This window comes from Tinamus guttatus, unplaced genomic scaffold (assembly GCF_059628265.1).
Source record: "Tinamus guttatus ecotype Peru unplaced genomic scaffold, ASM5962826v1 Tinamus_guttatus_pri_ptg000402l, whole genome shotgun sequence".
Taxonomy (NCBI): Eukaryota; Metazoa; Chordata; class Aves; order Tinamiformes; family Tinamidae; genus Tinamus; species Tinamus guttatus.
Window position 1 is genome coordinate 2,505,011 of NW_028288936.1, and position 19,263 is coordinate 2,524,273.

The following is a 19,263-nucleotide window of genomic DNA, read 5'->3' on the forward strand; positions in this document are numbered from 1 at the left end:
GCAGAGCTTCTCCTCCCGGCCCGCAGCGCTGCCCCCAGCCCCCGCGCTTGTCTGTGTGTGTGGAGCACCCCTATACACAGCCCTATACACACACCTCCCTATGCAGAGGGCTGGAAAGACAAAGATAAAACTCCTCCAACACATGAAGGAGAAAAGAGGAAAACTTGAAGTGCCTTAAAAATCCAGAACCCCGTTTGAGGTGAGAAAAAAAAATAGAGCTAAGTAAACCAGAGACAGCACTTGCTACAAGCAGCACGAGAATAGTAGTTGTAAAACACTTACATGCTGCTACCAGTACAGCACATCCTTCTCATACTAAGGGCAGGAGTCACCGGGTTAGACACAGAAAACAGTTCTGCCAAACATCTTTTCCACAACAGGTTTACTGGAAAGAAAATTGTTTTAACGCTTCCTTGCTATGCCAAACAAACAAATCCACTATTTTATGATAGCAAAGACAGTGACTCTATACCTAGTAATGACTTTTTTCCCAAATCATGTTTAACTTCTCTCTATAAACCAGGTAACTCCTATCTCCCAAGAGCAGATCAAACTAACTTAGGAAACTTAAAACAGTGAAATCTTTTTTTACTCAGGTTTCTTTTGGTACCAGCAATTCAAAGCATATATAAAATTTACTTGCCATTGCTGTGACTATTTAAGAAGGAATTTGCTTAGCCCTAATTTCAGGTTTGGACAAATACTGCAGGTCTCTGACAGACCAGTCCTTGGCATCCAGTTAGCAGGGCTTTTATTGCACAGGGACGACGTTTCGATGCTTGCTCTGCATTTAGCTCTTTTCTCAGGCTTGTCTATTCAGAATGATATCATGTTCCCAACCTTCTTGCTAAATTAATTGCCTGATTTTTTTTTATTTTTATATGGCTGGGTAAGGAAGGGCTGTGGTCTGCTCAGAGAAATAATTTTGTTGTTCAACAATTGTCCTATCCATCTCACTGCAGCCTACACAGAAAGTGATTTAAAAAACACTTCTACCCCCAAACATATACAAACAGAAACCTGAGCAATAATGTTATACAATTTGCAAACAATTCCCCCAAGATCCTTCTATTCCTTCCATGCTAATTTATTAAGTATTACTAAGGTTGTGTTTAAAAAGCAACAGTGAGAATTGCTACTAGCCAAATGAGGATCTTCTGCCCTGCACAAGAGCTGAAATCTCTGCAGCTGGGATGTACGGTGACACGTGGACCCAGCACTGCGAGCTGTGTGCGACTGCATCACATGGGTCCTTTTTGATGGACAAACAGTATTTCACCCACCAACTGAAAACAGCAGAAGCAGTGCAAGCAAAATGCATTTCAAAAGCAGAAAAGTTTTTGGAAACAAACCTTATGGTTGCTGCCTGTGCAGCCTAGAATATTTTGCCATTTAGCAATTTGGAGGGGCTGCAGAAGCTGATTCTCCTACCCAACGGGGGTAGATTGCCCCCATTTTCCATTGGGTGTTTTATTGCTTGCTGAGATACATAAAGGAGCAGTTGTCACCACTTTCCCAAAATAACAGGTGCCTGGGCTAGCAAGGGGGCAGTCAGCTCTCTGGAGAAGGGCCGCGACCCACAGTTGCACTGGGGCAAGGAACAGGGAGCACAGAGGCAGGAATTAGGTGCTCCAGGGCTGCAAGGAGCTGGGGGAAGGAAGGGCAGCCCCATCTGAAACAGGACATGGATCTCATCCTCATCCTCATAGCAAAGAAAGGGGATGTTGTGAGACAGCTGCTGCCGCATCCCTCTCTTCTGGTTTTTAATAACAGCATCACAGCGAATGCACCCGGCAGCGCAGGGATTCCCATGCGCATGCAAGAGATCTACCCCCACAGGGGAGCAAAGAGCCTTCCCGGCCTTAGACAAACACAGTGAGATGACAGGCACCAAAAGCTGTACTAATGGTCACGCTGCTAAATGCCCCCTTAGTTCCAGTCTCACCTTTTTCCAGACTCCGATATACACCTTGTCACTGCCAATTGCATAGGAGCTGCCATGGGACTGGATCAAAGGCAAGTTCCTGCCCAAGAAATGCCAGGCCAGACCCTTCCTTCCTTCCTTTCTTCCTTCTTTCCTCCCTTCCTTCCTCCCCTCCATGTCCTGTTAGGAAACGCAGCCTGTCCCATGCATACCCCAAGGACGCAGCGGCAGCGCGGGCCAGTTGAGCAGGGCTGGCACTCGGCAGAAGAGGGGCCAGCGTGAGGTTCGGTTTCTATTGCACAGAGAATCAGAAAGCCAGCCTGTTTAAGGGCATGGAGCAGTTTATCCTCACTGAGAGGAAAACTGCTTAGCAAACAAGGCAGTAAATTCTTTACAGCTGTAGGTGCTGGGCAGGTTTCAGATAGAGCTCGCTGCAAAAACCACTGGAGGACTCCCAGAAAGTGGGATACTGGAGTCAGCGAAAAGAAACATCCACAGGGTTACAAACAAGGGGCACCTTACATTTACACCTACACACACAGTGCTTCAAGCACAAGCTTTGCACATACCTGCCATTTACCACACATTTTCTGATTTGTTTACGTGCATTCACATTATGTTGGACCAGATTATTGGGCCCAAAATGTTACAACTGAGCTGTAACTCTTGAAATAAAAATTCTTCAGAAGATTTTGGGGCAGTTTAGAACTGTCAGAGAACTACACAAATACAGCGTTTAACAGCCTGCATTTACATCTTGCTTCTCAACTAGAAAGAATTGCCAGAAAGGATCTCGGTGTTAAAGTCAGCCAAGTTTGCTAAATGAATTTTAAAACAATTTGTCACCCACCCTTCTCACCTCCTCCCAACTTACAGCAGTCACTATAAACATTGCTAGGACAACACAAGCAGACGACAGAACACTTTCCTTTTACGAAAAAAATGGCGTCACTTCATACCTCTATAAACTTGACCATATTTGGTAAAGATTGAGTAAAGTTTCGTGTGTTACGTAATATTTACCAGACTTGGTATTTACCTGCTGCTGAGTGTCTTAAAACTCCAATGATGTGACCACGATAGGTAGATGAGCAGCCGTTCCTGTACATTTTGAGAGCGAAGAAAATTAAACCATCATCAAATACATATCACTATTAAACAAAGCAAGTTGTTTACAATAAACTAACCTAATCCCCCCAAAATACCACATAAAAACAAAACTAAAACTCTTTTTAAGCACTTCAAAAGCAACCAGGCTGGGATGAAGTTTTAGTGCCAAGTGACTTCTCTGTTACGCTGATTTATTTGTCTTCTCATCTCCTCCTTGAACATGATCATGATTAAGCAACAAGGACAGGAACCCTGAAACAATTTTGACTTCATCTCTGAAGTTTTACAGAACTTCTGCGTGCACTGTACAGAAAACTAGAACATTAAAATGAAAGAAAAAGTGGTGGTAGTCACATAGAAATAGAGAACATTATTCTTTAAAGATGAGTGTGAAAAAGTACCAAGTAATGAATCTGGAGTAACTAAGGGTGAATTCAATCACGACCTTAGAAGCAAGTAATCTTAAAAAAAGGACAAGACAAATGACTTAGGTTCAACTGATGCTGGACAAGGCTCCTTTAACAAGTGAGTTGTTTATAAACGCAGACACATTTCAGAAGGCACATGGCAAACCTCAAAAATTTGAGCCAGTTAAGCAAGACTCCCCCAGCTGGAAACATTAAATTCAGAAACAGCATTTACAAGGCACCTTTTACAGGTGAAGAATCAGATGCCATGCCATGACATGATAGTGTCAAACATGTCACATGCCTCTACATACAATATTAAGAACTTTTGTTCTTCTGGAAATAGAGGCACCATTGGGAACTTTGGAAAGAAACACTCCAGATTGCAAGAACCTCAGAGAAAGCAAGAAAGTCAGAAGAAGTTTCAAGACATTGATCATTCTAGAGAATACTTTGAACATAAAAGTGATGCAGAGACTAGAACTCTCTTTAGCTGCTCTACAAAAGCCATAGAGGCAGAGTTCAGGATTTGCCACTCCCTTGGGGAAGCTGATGAAGAGGACAACACATGATACATTTCCATACTTTTTGGTTTCCTAATGCAACCGATTAAGCAATGACTCATCAAGCACAAAGCTTTTATATGAAAGGAATATGAACCTTTTGTGCTTGGGAGGAAGAAGAAACAAACCAGAACAAAAAACTGCCCCAAAAGCCACAACTTAAGAGTCTTTGTGGGGATGAAAATTCTCCTCTGTCCTATCTCATCCTTCATTAGGGGACACATTTAGTCAGTGAGAGGAATTCTGCAACTGATTCAGCTGAAGTATCATCAGCTAAAGGCAACTCAGACTTCTAACACGGTGCTTCCTCAGCAGCCAGGCATGCAGCACTGCCCAGGCACAGCCGGACATCACTCAGGGGAGATTCATCCTGGGAAAGCAGGCAGCAGAGACAATGGAAAGCGGAGCGTGAAGTCCGCTTTATTCTGTAATACTTCGCTTCAGAACTGCCTTTTTTTTTTTTTTTTAAATACACAGGAAATGTTCAAACTATTTTCTATTGGCAGTTTCTTCTTGCAAGTTGTGTGACTACCAAGGAGCTCTAAGCTAACACACTAGATTCTTCATCAATTTTGTTGGGCAAATGCAGGTCAATCATAATCTGAAACAAATCAGTGTCAATTTTCCAATATTTAACCATAGTGAAACACACCTGTGGTTATTTTGACTCTTTTGTACTGAGAGTCATTAAAATTTAGCTTTCTTTTTGTCTTATTCCCCTAGAATTAACTTTTTTTTTTTTTGCATAATGTAATTTATATTTACAGCAAACACAAGCAAAATCACATGCTAATGATTACAAAAATCAAATAACATTTTATTACATGGAGATTTCTTAGTGATTAACAACTGTCAACAAAAGTTAAATAAGCTGGTAAAGCTGGACAGCTTGCATAGTTATTTTTAAAGAAGGAACTAAGAAAGGTGACACAGGTGACAAGTTGAAACACACATACACACACAAAAAATCATTTACCTGAAAATAAGGAGAGTACAAAAATGTTTAACATGACTACAGTCAGGTATTCAAGGCCACCCCGCTATGAACAGAGGCAATAAAAAGCCAAGAGAGGAATGATGCAGCTCGAATTCTTTCACATCTGTTTCAAAGAGGAAATTGGAAGTTTATTTGTCTTCTGTTCACTGATAAAGTTGTTCCAGCCCTAGATTAGGGAGAGAGACTGAACCTGCCAAACTTTAAGATATCTACTACAACAGTATCACACTCTTATTAAAAAATATACACATTTATAAAAAGAAAGCTAGCAGAAACCAACCATATAGTCTGAAGTCCTGATTCTGCCATCTGTAACAAACAGGCCATAGACAAACCTGGGGTATATGAGGTGAGATCCCATCAGGGACAAGATTCAGACCACGTATTAAATTTGCAAAACTGGGACCTAACCTCTTTATAACAAGATTAGATAGGCAAGTCAGTCTAAGATCATCCATGTTCACTGGTTTTCTCCATCAGAAAGGCCACCCAAAAAGGTTTAAGAAAAAGAGAATAACCTTTTATGACAGAAGAATTAAATACAAGAACCAATAAAAAAATACATTGTAAGACCAGCCTACTTTTCAGGCAACAACTTATACAGCTAGACTGGAGAGACTTAGTCGTTGCTCGTTAGAAACAGAATTTGCAAAGACTTAAAAATTTATTTTTATCATATACAGTATATTGCAACATATATCCATAAGCCCCAGCTCCTCATCAGCATGACAGAGATCTTCAGATTATAACAAATCAAGACAAACATTTTTCAAAGCAGCATTTCTGAACTTTTGTAAATTGGTGAGCAAGCTTCTGTTTTTGCAGGCAGCTCTGATGACATGCAGTTAGTGCACACAGGTATCCTCGCCTACATTTCCTCCAGGCTCCTCTGGATAGCTTCCTCCATCTCTGCATCTTCGGTATCTGCAGGAGCAGAAGCAAATGCTTTAAAAGGAGTCTCTAAGAGGAAAACTTCAGCTGGTCCTGGCTCCTTGCCCTCTTGGGCTTTCTCCTCTTCGAGCAGCTGCCAGGGCCCTTCCTCCCTGGGGTTATTTTGCCTTCTCGCTGCCTCTCACTCCTGCCAGGGTCCCAGCGCAGGCCTCAAGTTGCCACCTCTCACACAGGCCAAACACCGCTGCTGTCACTAACACCCTGCACGAACACAGGGCAGCTTGCACAGTAACATGCAGTAATGGATCGTAGGGCTAACCGAATAAACTCTGGGAACATAACATTTAGTTATCTTAGCTTTATCACTGGCACAAAGTGTCTAATGATGCTTTAGTTCTTTTTATTTCCATCACATGGGAGGGGACAGCCAAGCCTTTAAACAGTACATTGTTTTTAAAAGGCCATCAGTCTGTCTCTAGAAATAAATGACTACACGGGCTGAACAGCACCACTAGAAGCACAACAGCAAAAGGATGACCGCAATTTCAAATAAGGTAAACTATGATGTGAGCACGTGAACAGCAAGCTGTGCTGCTGCTTCGAACTTGAGCACCAATCTCCAGCTTCCCCTTGGCAGACCAGAGTCCCCTGGTGAGATATAATACATACATCTCAACTATTATGCAGGAGTTCAATCACAGAAGTTCTGCAGGAGCCAGAGCCAGATTAAGCTGTTACAAAGTGAGCTCAGTCGAAGCCTTAATCTCACAATATTATGTGGTGCAGCAATAAAAATAGACTTTGAGTCTGCTGGCATACTTCTCAGGCTAGCTATTTTTTTTTTCAACTCATCACATGTTCTCAACTGCCTAGTGAAATACTTGGAATATTCCAGAGTACGCCCAAGATTTCATGGTCTTTTACCATGAGAATTATCTACACTTAATCTCTTTACCTTCTGTATTACTAGAACTTGAAAACAGAAGTGAAAACTAACACCCACCTTGCTGTTTCTTTGTTTCTTCTAAGCTCTTCTTGACTGTAAGTTTGATATCTTCATCCTCTTCACTGTCTGAACCTTAAACACACAAATCAAACATACATGAGGAAACCATTAACAGCCACCTCTTAACAATCCTCTTCCTACACTAAAGTTGTAGAAGAGTTTTGAAGCACTGTCCTTGTGACCTGAAATTCAAGATAAGATACATAATAGGTCAAGGCGGTAATCCAAGAAAGCTTTTTCAACCTCTTTCCTTTCTCCCTCCCAAATCCAGAAGGAGAATTTTATATTTATTTATAATTTTGTATTATTTTAAAGCAGTAGAAACTAATAATAGGTGCAGAAGCTACTGTTACAGTATTTGTTGCTTTAAAATATTTAGTTACTGGGAAGAAAGATAAACAGAGATTATTAACTTTCTACAAATTGTCACAGATTTCATTACAGGGTGAACTGCCTACATGTAGCATTAGCTAAGTTTTGCTGCATAAACACCATCCATTTTGAACAACAGAGTACTACACCTCTATTTGCTACACTGAACACTGCAATTCAGCAAACTGCTCAGTTCTTACAAAAACAAGAGACTGGATGCGCGTGGTTCAGCCTGCAAATTTCTCATTTGCTTTAAATGGAGTTTCAGGAAACTACAGGTCACACAAGTCACCAAGCCCATTAGTCACATCTTATACTTACTCTCCTGCTAGAGGTTAACTGGTATTTTGGCAGATAGTCTCCCTAATATTGGCTTACTATATTTACAACCAACTACTCTCCTAGGGTCACGGCAACATGAGAAGCATTTCTCTTAAAGTCATTACATTTACTCATATACCAATATAGTTGTGCTGCTGTTTAGGAGCAGAATACCTGGATACAAACATCTAAATTACAGACTTAAGGTTTTTAAATGACCCAAGTTAGGTTTTCAGGATGACAGGCACACTTCCTAAATTTTGTCTTCAAGCTTCTAATACACATACCTTATTTGAACAGGAATATTACTGACTCCCTCCTAATCCCAGGAATACAAACTCCCAACAGCTGGTATCGAGGGGGAGCAGGAGGTCACAGAGATGCCAGCAATGGTTGGATAGATATTGCAGATAAAATGGGTCTTTTTCCAGCCATTCAGCAGACCCAGTATGAATCATTTTTGGAGCTGCCCAGTACCTGTGGGTAGAACTACCTTCCTGTATATCTTATTTCAAAGCAAATAAAGCAACAAAAAAGGTAAACCTACAAACAAGCCTCATGACAGCAATTTCTGAAAGAGATAAAAAGTAGAAAGGAAAGACTTGGCACAAGTGGCTTCTCCATCACACTTCCTTAAACCTCCAGTCTGGAAGGCATCTCACACTATTCACATTTTTCATACCTGTCAGTGATGGAACAGCCAATGTAATGACTCTCTAGTTTCATTTTTTGGAATAAACATAATGGAAAGATTGAGACCTGGAAGGAAATAGGTGATAAGGCATTGGAGAAGAGTGTCTCTAGATTGCTACAGCTTTAAATGTAAGCCTTTTAAGAGTGCTTTACCAGCAGGAGGAAAGGGCTTCTGAGGCACCCCGATAAAAGAATGCTGGCAAACGGGAAAGGCCAGCAGATTGGCAACCTGCACAGATGGCTAAACAGCAGAGTCAGAAACGCAGCAGTTCCTTTCAGATACTATCTAAGGAAATCAATGAACGTTACCTGGTAGTCACATCAAGAACAGGTTTGCTTGCAGAAGGTTTAAGCAAGCCTATTTTATTAGTTCATACAGTTTGCAAGCTGCTGCCAATGAAAGCTCAGCTCAAACTCAGCTGGTGGTAGCTGTCCAGTCATATCACAGGGACAAAAACATTCCACAAATTGCATCTCAGTTTTATCAAAGTTTACATCGGTTAAGATGAATTCAACTAGAAGAGCTCAAAGAAACCAACAAACTTGAAAGCTACTAGTATATAAGATGATCTACTCAGTTTGAGAGGGAAGGTTCAGCTCGGAGTCACATGTAGTTGTGAAGCGTGTTCCAAATCTCGAGTTGCATCTTGCCTCCAGTGATCTAAAGCTTGGTTGTTATTTGCAAGACTTTTCTCCTCTCTAACTGCGCTAATGTGTATTTTCAGCTTCCCAAGAAGGCAGATGCTGAATTCTTCGAAATCTCTGCATTGGCGAAAGTTAATCTCTTACGAGACTAGCAAATGTCCAAACCTTAATTGGGACTTTTTCAAGCAGAAGCTTGTATCTAAGATAGCACTGACTTTCCTCTTCCAGTGCCCACTGTCTGCTAAGGCTGGTCACGGTGCCACCCCTCTACATACACCAAGAGCCAAGACCAAGGGAGTCTGGTGAGGCAGGCACGTCAGGGGCAAACACCACCACCAAAGAGTTTTAAAATGTTCCCGTAGTTTTATGGCAAGCAGGAATAAGATTGAAACAATCAGGAATTAGCCTGGCCATAAACAACCTATGGAGAAATATTTCAACAAATAAGGTTAAAAAGTGCATTTTCTTTAGGGGTTGGAAACAGCAAGAACTATGGTGCAGAACTTGGGCATCAGACAGAGAAGGAAGATCAAACAGATGGATTTTAAACCACAGGGGACCTGCTCTTTGGACAGGTGCTTCACCTATAGTGCTGGTGCTGTGCCTATATCCTGCGAGTGAATTTGCTCTCAAAGAGATCCTGCAACCTAATACTCTTCACCCCATGCAAATATACCCCTAGCACTGCTGGCATCTTCTGAAGATGAAGAGTAAATGAGATGTAACTTGCAGAAATCGGGTATGTCTGGTTCCTCTTGTTTTAAATGTTGAGCAAACTCTGCAGCTCCCAACTCCTCTGGGGTTAGACAGCAAAGGAGAAAAAGGAGAGTTTTTTTTTTTTTTGTCCAAGAAACCACAAGTTATGGCCTTTTCTCCAGCACACTTTATGAAGTACACAATAGCTGAGAAGCTCTGACTGAACCTCTTCTCTCAGAGATGTTACGGTCTCATTGTAGTCCTCATACACTGCCAAATTCTTCTGGAGAAGAAAAAAAAAAAAAAAAAAAAATCAAAACAAACAAAATCAGAAAAAAAATGTAAAAGAGCGAGGCAAATTATGCCAAGTATAGAGTTCAAAGATCAGGAAGGTTTAACTTACAGATGGGTGTGAATATGCTATTTTTCCTGGAGAGATGCATCCAGTGCCATTTCGAGAGTCCCTATTTCAGGGAAGGGACCAGTGAACTTGCGCAGACTGCAGGTGCCACCCCCTGTCCTGGACACCAAAGAGCCCCAGCTTTCGTTTAGATTCGCAGCCCACGTTACCTCAGGCTACAGCTGTGCCCCTGCTCCTGCAGCCTCCTTAGGTGCCATCATCCCCTTCACAGTTTCTGCTGTTTGGTTTCCTTCCTCCTGCCTTCGTCGTCGTCCTCCTCTGCTAAAAGCTTCTGCCACCTCCTGACAGTTCTTCACATCCTGCAGCCGCATCCCCTGTGCTCGTCGTGCTCTCTCCTGCACCACTCTGCACTTGCTCTCAGCCTCCCCGGCTTGTTTCCCGGCCCAGTGCAGGACAGCAGTACTGTGCTTCGCTCCCCGTCTCCCTCGTTGCTGCCCCACTGTTGATGTCTCAAGTTTTACAGAGCTTTTCTACTCCAAAAATACGGTGACAGTTGTTTCATTCAGAATGCTAGTGACCCCTTTGCCTAGAGCTCAGGATCAGTACTCTGTCCTTATTTTCCTTGATTTCTCAATCACATTCAGCACATGCCATCATGCTACTTTTAAAATATGCCTCTCTGGCTTGCTTAATCCATTTTTTAAAAAAATCTTTTTTTCAATATGTGCTTAGAGAATCCTCCTTTTTTTTTGTTGTTGCACTACTTACTGCTGTGATATCAGTTTCCTCATTACGTGACTTCACCTGCAATAGCAAGGACAGCCACCCACTGCTGAGAGCTCACAACCACACAAGACCTCTCTTCTTCCACCGTTCCTCCAGCTTCACCCTGGGCATCTCGCCAAGGATGTCCATTCAAGTGTAGTATGACTAAAACGAGGCTTTCCGTCTTCCCTCCTACTCCCATGGCATCTTGTGAGAGCTGTTGTCAGTACCATGATGGTCACTCAGGCTTCCACAGAGCCTTTATCTCTCTCAGAACTTCCATCCAGGTTAGCTTAAACCCTTTAGGTGTGTTTCTCTGATCTGGTGGTGAGGACTTCCCAGTTCATCCGCTTGGCTAAAGTCCTCCGCAGACTCCCAGTCTCACACATCAAAACCCTGTCTTCCCCCTAGAGGCACATGTACAAGTATGAAATGTCCCCACAGCAGATGGCACTCACACCACAGCTAATGACAACTTTCTGCGGCAGCAAAACATGAGGTTGCGACTCGACAGTGACCTTCTCATGGCTCCCTATAGCGACCTGCTGCAGCCACTGCAATAGCCGCGTAATGCAAGGAGTAGCAGGATCACATTCCCCCAGCGAGCAGCCAGGACACAGCGCGTTACCAACGCTTGCACCCTTCCAGCTCTGCCTGTTTGGACAGCAGGAGCTGCAAGCTCTTTAGTCCACTGGAGTCCGATGCCTGTCAGCAACCAAAGATCTGGGAGCGCAGGGATTGGGGTCATCCATGCCATACCACTACGCCTGCAAATGAAAATATAGGCAATTCTGCTCATCTTTTTATGTAAAACAGCTCTTGGTTCTTCTCAGATTCCTCTGTTCTCCGTATGAAAGGCTCTCTGTATGTGTAGGCTCTTGAGGATAGTGGGAGCTTAGAAACTTGGCTGCACTTGTTAGAGGGAAGCAGAATACTGATCTTCCAAGTATCATTTGTTGGAAGATAAATTCAGTGGTGCCTCACACCGTAGACAGGAGTAGTAGATGGTGCAGAGTTCTCAGCCTGCCTCTTCCCACACAGACAAAATGAACCTTATGGGTGAGTGCAAGAGGAGCACGGGCCATCAAAGAGCCCATGCGAGGCACCAACTTGCAAGTGACTGATTTTTACAGTCTCCTGAAGCAGCCTCACCCCTGAAAGAGGAGGGGATATTCTAAAACATGTGATCCTTTTTAATATATATTAAAAAAATCTGTTTATATCTAAGAGCTTGGCTAACTAGAAATCTCATGTGATGACTCTGTGTATAATATAAGTTAAAGCCTCAACTCAAAAAACTCACTTCTGTGAAGCCAGCAGGTCTGGCACTCATATTGGTGTCAGGGGGGTATGACGACCCCCGAGCCCAGCATGAGACTTGTCCTCAGCACCATCACATCAAACAGGAATCGTTAGAAGTGTGAGCTGCAGTGGGAGGAGGATAGCTAGACATCAAGTGTCAAGATATACATAACAAGTATGCTCTGAATCTCCTGTATTTGCAAAGGAAACAAAGGGAGACGTGGAAAACTCTTCTGTTCCATCCTCTCAGACCATTTTATTAATATACTTGAATCTCCCACCATGAGCCCTCCCTACAGCATTAAAGAAAATAGGTACGAAATTTTGGGGGGTTTAAGACCTCAGATTCAGCAGCAGAAGAACACAAGTAGGAATAAATGCCTTCCCTACTGCTTTCCTCATGAAAATTCATGCATCTAGAACACGCATTTCCTCAGGAAATTCACACATCTAGAACAACCAGTGGTCTCCTGAGACAGAGCTGATACCCCCCTGCAAGATTTGTTTTGTTTAAATGACTGCATGGTGCCCAGGTCCAGGAGCAGTTCTACTGAATTGGCCAGAGGGTTCACATGGTGCCACAGGCAGAGACTGCTGCAGTTCAAACATAGCCCGGCTACTTCAGAGCTACTGATAAGTAATCTGTGGAGATGATTTAGGGAAATAGCTTCTTCATTTTGAAGTTCTTCCAACACCAACAACCATCCTATGTTTTCAACACAACTATCTGTGATAACTGATTTCTCACTTCCTCTCCCATCAGAACCAACAGCCTGCAGGCTTAAAAGAGACAAAAACAAGATTTGTTTGCTCTGGAACTTGCGTGTCCTTAGATTCAGCTGCATCTCCGTAACAGGACAACAGGTTATGCCAGCCTAGAGCTTCCTGACTTGCCATCTCATTGCTACACTAGGACTCGCAAACGCTTACAGGTGCTAGTGATCCACAGTTAGGTGTGTATTTTGGGGCAATTACACCTTTTCAAAAAGACCTTCATAGACCCTTTGCAATGGTGTCATCCCACAGCACAAAGAACACAGGCCTGGTACCAAAAATTATTATTTTAAGTCTTGTGCTAATACAAGAAGACAATTTTACTACCTGGTTCCATGCTGCTGACTTGGACAGGAGAAGGAACTGAGGAAGGTTCAACATTACTATTTTGAACTTGCCTGGAAACCATGAGTGGCAAAGGATACGTGCATGATCCTGGTACTTTTGTGCTCAAAATATATTTGTTTTGATCACAACCTTGCGTGAAATTTAAGTGGAAGCACAATGATCATTGAGACATCAAGTTAAAAGGCTAAAGCCTGGGGTGTTTCCTAGTTGTGCCCATTACCATAACAGCAAAAAAAGTATTAGCATACTAAAGCATGCTGAAAGAAAGGGTTAGATTAGGAACTGATGAACGCAAGACCAATATAAATACACAAGTACAATATATACACAGAAAAACGGTTACATCAAATTCATTTCCTGTTAGCCAGGATACCCAAGTGAATAAAGCAAAACTAATCAACAGGGAACTACAGCACTCGAGTAGAACAGTCACTTCCCTCTTCCTATGCTCGCAGCTTAAGTCACACCCCCTTAACAACACCCTATAGAAGACAGTCTTGTTCGTGAATGTAAACTAACCAAGCTCTGCTGTCTAGAAGTCTGCCAGTCCTACCAATTTTCCGTAAAACCATGCAAAGCTCCCAAAACAAAAGCAACTTTCCACTTCAACAGTTCTAGCTCTAATTCTGTTCTAATTACATTAAAAAAATGCTTTCAAATCAGGAATTTTGGTATGCTTCTGGCGAGGAATTACATCCCCATAATTCAGCTAACCAATTGAGACCAGGAAATGTCTGAAGCAGCAGAAAACACCAAGGACTTCATCCCAGCTCACCGCACATCACTTTTTCAGGGAAGGCAATTCTTTATCCTGTGTTTCTGTTAACCAATTTATGTCAATTCACCACTCGGTGCTAGCACTCCGTTATAATCTTCCTGACAGAATAGCAGCAGCACACTGTCATTCTCACAAGCCTGCATCAACACTCAGAGCCTCCCTTCCCTGGAAGCAGCTTAGGGCTAATTCAGGAATGACTTCTGTAACAGGCTCAATTTGCAAGCCCTCAAAGTCAATACAGAAGCAAGGACCAGCAGCAGCCTGTAGAGAAATGGCAGGTTTTCCAGAAAAACTGTATTTAAAGGTATTTTGAAACACTCAAAGTATTTAAGCTCAACTCTGTTTCCAATATCCTTTGCTCCTTGGAAATGAACTGGATTAAATTTCTTTTGATTATTCTGCATCAAATCTCTATTTTGTATTTTGAAAGTGCAGTCACTTTAGAATATGGATTCTAGAGAGCCTGAAGGCTTTCATTGATATTCTTTCTCCATATGGACATGCGAGTCATGAAACAGTGAAAAACAAATATCAGATGACTGGTAGTCACCCAGAGGACAATCAGAATTAAAAATAGACAGAGAGATTTTTTTGAAACAGCACTGGCTCTAGCAGACTCTCTCTCAAGAACCTCATTCTCACATTTGTTTCAGACCCAGACCAAATAAAGCAAAGATTTGGGGGTGAATTAACCAAGACGTGCACTAGAGTGCTCTAAAGAGCTTTTCTTTAACCAGAAAGGAATTTACAGACTGAAATAAAATAATTTGTCTTCTCTATAAGAAAGGATATCAGGAAGACAGAGTTTGCCATAAGCATGCCAGAAATGCATAATTAAGTCCTGCTTCAAAATGGGCCATGAGAAAATTGATTCTCTGATCAATACACAATTGAAAATTGAGCATCTTAAAGAAGCACCAGAGATAACCATTAGACTCTTGTCAGCATGAGTATTCTGTTCTTTTATTGGAAAGACTACTGGTTTATTGGAAAGACTGTGCTTAATGTTTAGTTAATGTTTTGCGTAGATACTACCTTTTGTGGTATCTGAAATGCTGTTTAGCAAGGCACACATCATGTCTCCTTCAATGTGATGAGGATTTAGGATGCGAGCTGAACGCTGTGTCATTTTAAACTGAGCTTCCAGTTCTAGAAAGCTTTTGTCTCCAGAAAGTACAGTGAAAGGAATTTGTTTGGGCAGGTGCTCATCCAGACGACCAGCCTGTGTGGAGAAAAAGGACACATGTTTAGGAAAAGGAAGGATGATACCTACATTTAATATACTTAGCAATTTAATCTATGATACAACGTCTTTGAGCAATCCAAAGCTCAATCATAAGAACAAAGAGAAAAGTATGATCAGAGAATCACAGTACAGTTGAGGTTGAAAAGAACCTCTGGATATTCAAGGCACAAGGAGCAGGTTTCAAACCCACTCTTAGTAGCAGAAATACTTCTTGAGTGGCAGCTTTGTCATTCTTTTCAGTGGAAGTCATGTGTAGAAAGCCTAAGAATCTCACTTGCAACTAGTGATCATTAGCAGACCTTAGTTTTTCTAGGTGCAGAACCACAGCAGTGAAGAAAGCCTGTGCTAACGTACGTGAACGCAGAGGGCAAAGTCTACTGCTTCTCTTCGGGTGCCACAGCGTGGGTGAAGGAAGAAACATCCAATCTTCTTAAGATAATTATAGATTTTGCACTGCACTGGAGGCTTCCAGTTGCTATATCCTCCTGCACAGTCAAAGAAAAAAGAAATACATAGCAGTGTCACCGGGAATTAAGAGTTCAAGAAATCAAAAGCAAAAGTAAGTCGGGCCTATTAAGACAAATTTATTTTAATAATTGTAAAAATGAAAACAAACACTTACACAAAACCTCAAATCTCTTATTTTCAGATTAAAAAAAGAAAAACTAACTACATGGGTTAAATTTTACCTGATCATACAGAAAGCCTTTCATTCAAACTAGTAAGGACTTTTCTTCTAATCCTGAAAGAGTCATTTCCTAGAAATCCCATGTGTTTTTACATAAGCATGTATCCTTTCCATTTGAAAGGCAACTCATCTGAGCACAAAGACGAGAAAAGGTTAATGGTTGACGTGCAGAAACAGAGGAACCCTGAGAAAGGGCCTCACAGGGAATCCCATGCTAGTGCCAGTGAATTTCCAGCAAAACCTTTACAATTTGCAACAAAATCTTTATATGTCTGACATGTCAAGCCGGAACACTTTTAAAGAGAAAATCCAAGAACTTAGGCGGCAACTGAAAACAAATGCTAGAGCCCCAGTAAAGTCCTGGATGCAATGAACAATAAGCAAGACAAGGCTCTAAGGCTCTCTTTCTTGACTGCAGTGTCCTGAAACCCATGAAGAGATGAACCCATAAAAACATGTAGCTACTGGCAGAGGGATACTGACGGTATTATCCAGAGGCACTGGATAATGGAGAAGAGCTGAGTAAAGTTTGGTAGAGGATTAAAAGAAAAAACAGGTTGAAACAGGTAACAAAAGAAAGGAAAAGGGCAGCAAATCTCAAGTAGAGAGGGGAAAAACAGAGGAAGCAGCAGGGTTACTAGAACAGTATGAAAGAAAGCAACAAATGGAAGAAACTGCAGGACAGCTTGAAAGGAACAAACAGGAACTTCACAACATTCCCAGTCATGAGGAAGTAGCAAGTCTGGGGTGGGACAAGGGGTCAGGGAAGAATGGGGATGTGCCTGCCAGGAGAGGAAAAGGCAAGAAGAGAACGTGATTACACTTCATATGAGGACGTGCCATGCTAAGACTGTCACGCAAACACGCTATGGACGACTGTAGGCATTTTCCTCCTTGAGCTGACAAAGAAGTGGCAGCCCAAGGAATCTGCAACAGAATTCTCTCTCTTTTTTTTTTTTTTTTTTTTTTTGTTTCTGTTCTAATGACTAGAAGGTATCAAAAATGATTAGAAAGTTCAAAGTTTTAGTAATATGACGTGCAGAAAAGATTTAGGGGTATCTGCCCATGAGAAAAATGGCCTTTTATCCTCTCCATTGTGACTGAGGCTGTCACTAGTATTTGAGAGTGATTGCCAAGCCTGGGTTTTGGTTACATATGTTTTGTTTCATGTATAACATACACTTGACCATGACAGCTGAAAATGAGGGAGCTGTATTTACTATGGTGGAGCTGGACCATAAGCAGGTAGAGGACACTGGAATGACTGAAACCAGAAGCACTTTGGAGCCCCAGCATCTCTAATAGGGGTTCCTTACATAACACTGCATTTATGAGCAGTAGACAAGCATTTTGATAATGCAATTCAGACACTCCTGGGTTCAACCCATATTTCCTAACCAAATCAAAACAGAGCATATTAAGTTTGTTTCCTCCAACAAGCTCTTCTGCTATTGCAATCTTGAGTCAAATAATGACAAACTGGTTTTGGCTAAATTAAACAGAAGGACAAACAAAGGATGATCGAAAACAAATGTCTGAATTCAAGTGGACAAAGTTTGACATAACTATGAAAAAATAATTTACTAAAGAATACTCTATAAAACTCAGATTAGCCTTTAGATTGTTCCTCGACCAGCTGGCTTGCATAACAGTAATCAACTAGCCTTCAGCAAATGGGTAATTAAAGTAGCCAACAAAAACAAACCAAAATCACAATATTGTTATAAATCAAGGAGTGCAGAGACAGAGGGGGGAGCTTTAACTGAAAAGACCAGAAAATCCCACCCCAGGATTTTCAGGAAGTTCAGGAATTGTTCAAAATTTCTGAACAACCAGACATTAAACCACAGGGCCTGCTGTATGCCTGGCTGGCTGTTTGTAAAGCTCATGTTAATAAATGCACATACAAATCCTGCCCTGTCCTCATCAGCTAAATGAAATGCCTAGCTCCAAGAAGAGAAAAAAGTGATTCAGGCATCAACAGGCCTTTCTGTCTGACCTCAGCAGCTTATAAACTTTCAGTACATGCTTGGAAAAAAGAGGCAATAAAGAACATTAAGTAAAAAAGAGGGTGTAAGTGAATGAGGTTTTCTAAAGATAAAGCATGCCAGACAATTTTATAAGTTGGCTTGGTGTGATGACGCAGGTTCCAGGCAATAGATCTCTGGAAGCTGTTTTTTATTGGGACGTTACTGACATATTCGATGTACTACAAGGGAAATCAAGGCAGACGGTAGCAAAAGTGGCACAGTAGTGACTGACATCAGAATAGCCACGTAATGCAAAGTATCAAGTTAATGGGATGCTACTAGGGAGCTTCTTGAGAAATTTTCTTAGAAAACCTTAAAAAGGTGAATTCCATCCGTCATATGTTCCAGATGTGAGCCAAACTAATTCATAGTAAAGCATGACCAAGGGCATTCTCAAAGGCAAGTCAGAAATGGCACAAGTACAAAGAGGTAGAATCAAGTCTTTGTGACTAAGAACATTAGGATGGCAACCTGGCATTTGGAAACTAGCTATAAAGAAAATAATCTCCAAATATTACAGGTTTCCTAGCAACTACAAAAAACTAACATGGTAGAGCCTAAGTAAGTTTAGTAGCAGAAAACACCCCCTAAACTGCTTAAACAATTTTGGAACAATATTCTAGGAAACATAATAAGGACAGAAGAGCTTAAGACTGAATTTGAGAAGTTCAAAGCCACTTCTGTTGCATAGCACCTGTGACTTCGTGACTTAAGGGGCCCTACGGGCTGATTGCTCCTTTTCAATATTCTCTCAGATCCACAGAATCTCTGCTCAAGTATTTGGGTGGACTTGTTAGCGTTTTCAAACTCCTATCTCCTTCAACTGTTGCTTACCTTGAAAGCCCCAGATAAAGGTTCCCTGGTTAAGGTTAGCTGGCAGCTGCGTGAATAGGCTTCCCCAGTTGTCTAGATCCACCAACACAATATGAGTCATGGTACTCAGGTAGTCAAAATCAGGAAGTTCACGGTCTTCAGTGGGGGAAGAAAAAGGAGGCATTTTAAGTTTGTCTTACTTTCTGGGTCAACCTATGAACATCAACTCAGATATACTTTTAAAATTCCACATATTTAGCTGCTGTACGTGCTAAATGTGATCCAATTTAGTGACAGCACTGTTCCAGTACTGATTTTAAGTCAACTGACACAGCATTTAGTAGGGCACAAACCAGGCAGAAGACACAGCACGATCTGCTGATTTAGTGGAGATGGATGGTGTTTCATGGTAGGCACAGACAGCTCTTGCCCTGCACCAGGACCTTTACCAGCCCATTCACCTTTCCACTGTGCACTTTCTATCATGGCCAGTGCCTACAGCATTTAACATCTTACACACATAAAGGCAGGTA

General features: G+C 41.7%; 1 protein-coding gene across 1 annotated transcript in view; it reads right to left on the bottom strand.

Annotated features, from left to right (window-relative positions):
* Nucleotides 1-5,814: 5,814 nt before the first annotated feature.
* ZNF451 (zinc finger protein 451) overlaps nt 5,815-19,263 on the bottom strand; it is a 33,817-nt gene continuing 20,368 nt past the window's right edge. Inside the window, exons 10-14 of the mRNA XM_088531223.1 lie at nt 18,752-18,886; nt 15,554-15,684; nt 14,989-15,175; nt 6,896-6,970; nt 5,815-5,925 (exon numbers count right to left, since the gene is read on the bottom strand). Coding sequence (XP_088387349.1) covers nt 5,870-5,925; nt 6,896-6,970; nt 14,989-15,175; nt 15,554-15,684; nt 18,752-18,886 — 584 coding nt within the window. The 3' untranslated portion in view covers nt 5,815-5,869. The remainder of the gene's footprint in view (nt 5,926-6,895; nt 6,971-14,988; nt 15,176-15,553; nt 15,685-18,751; nt 18,887-19,263) is intronic.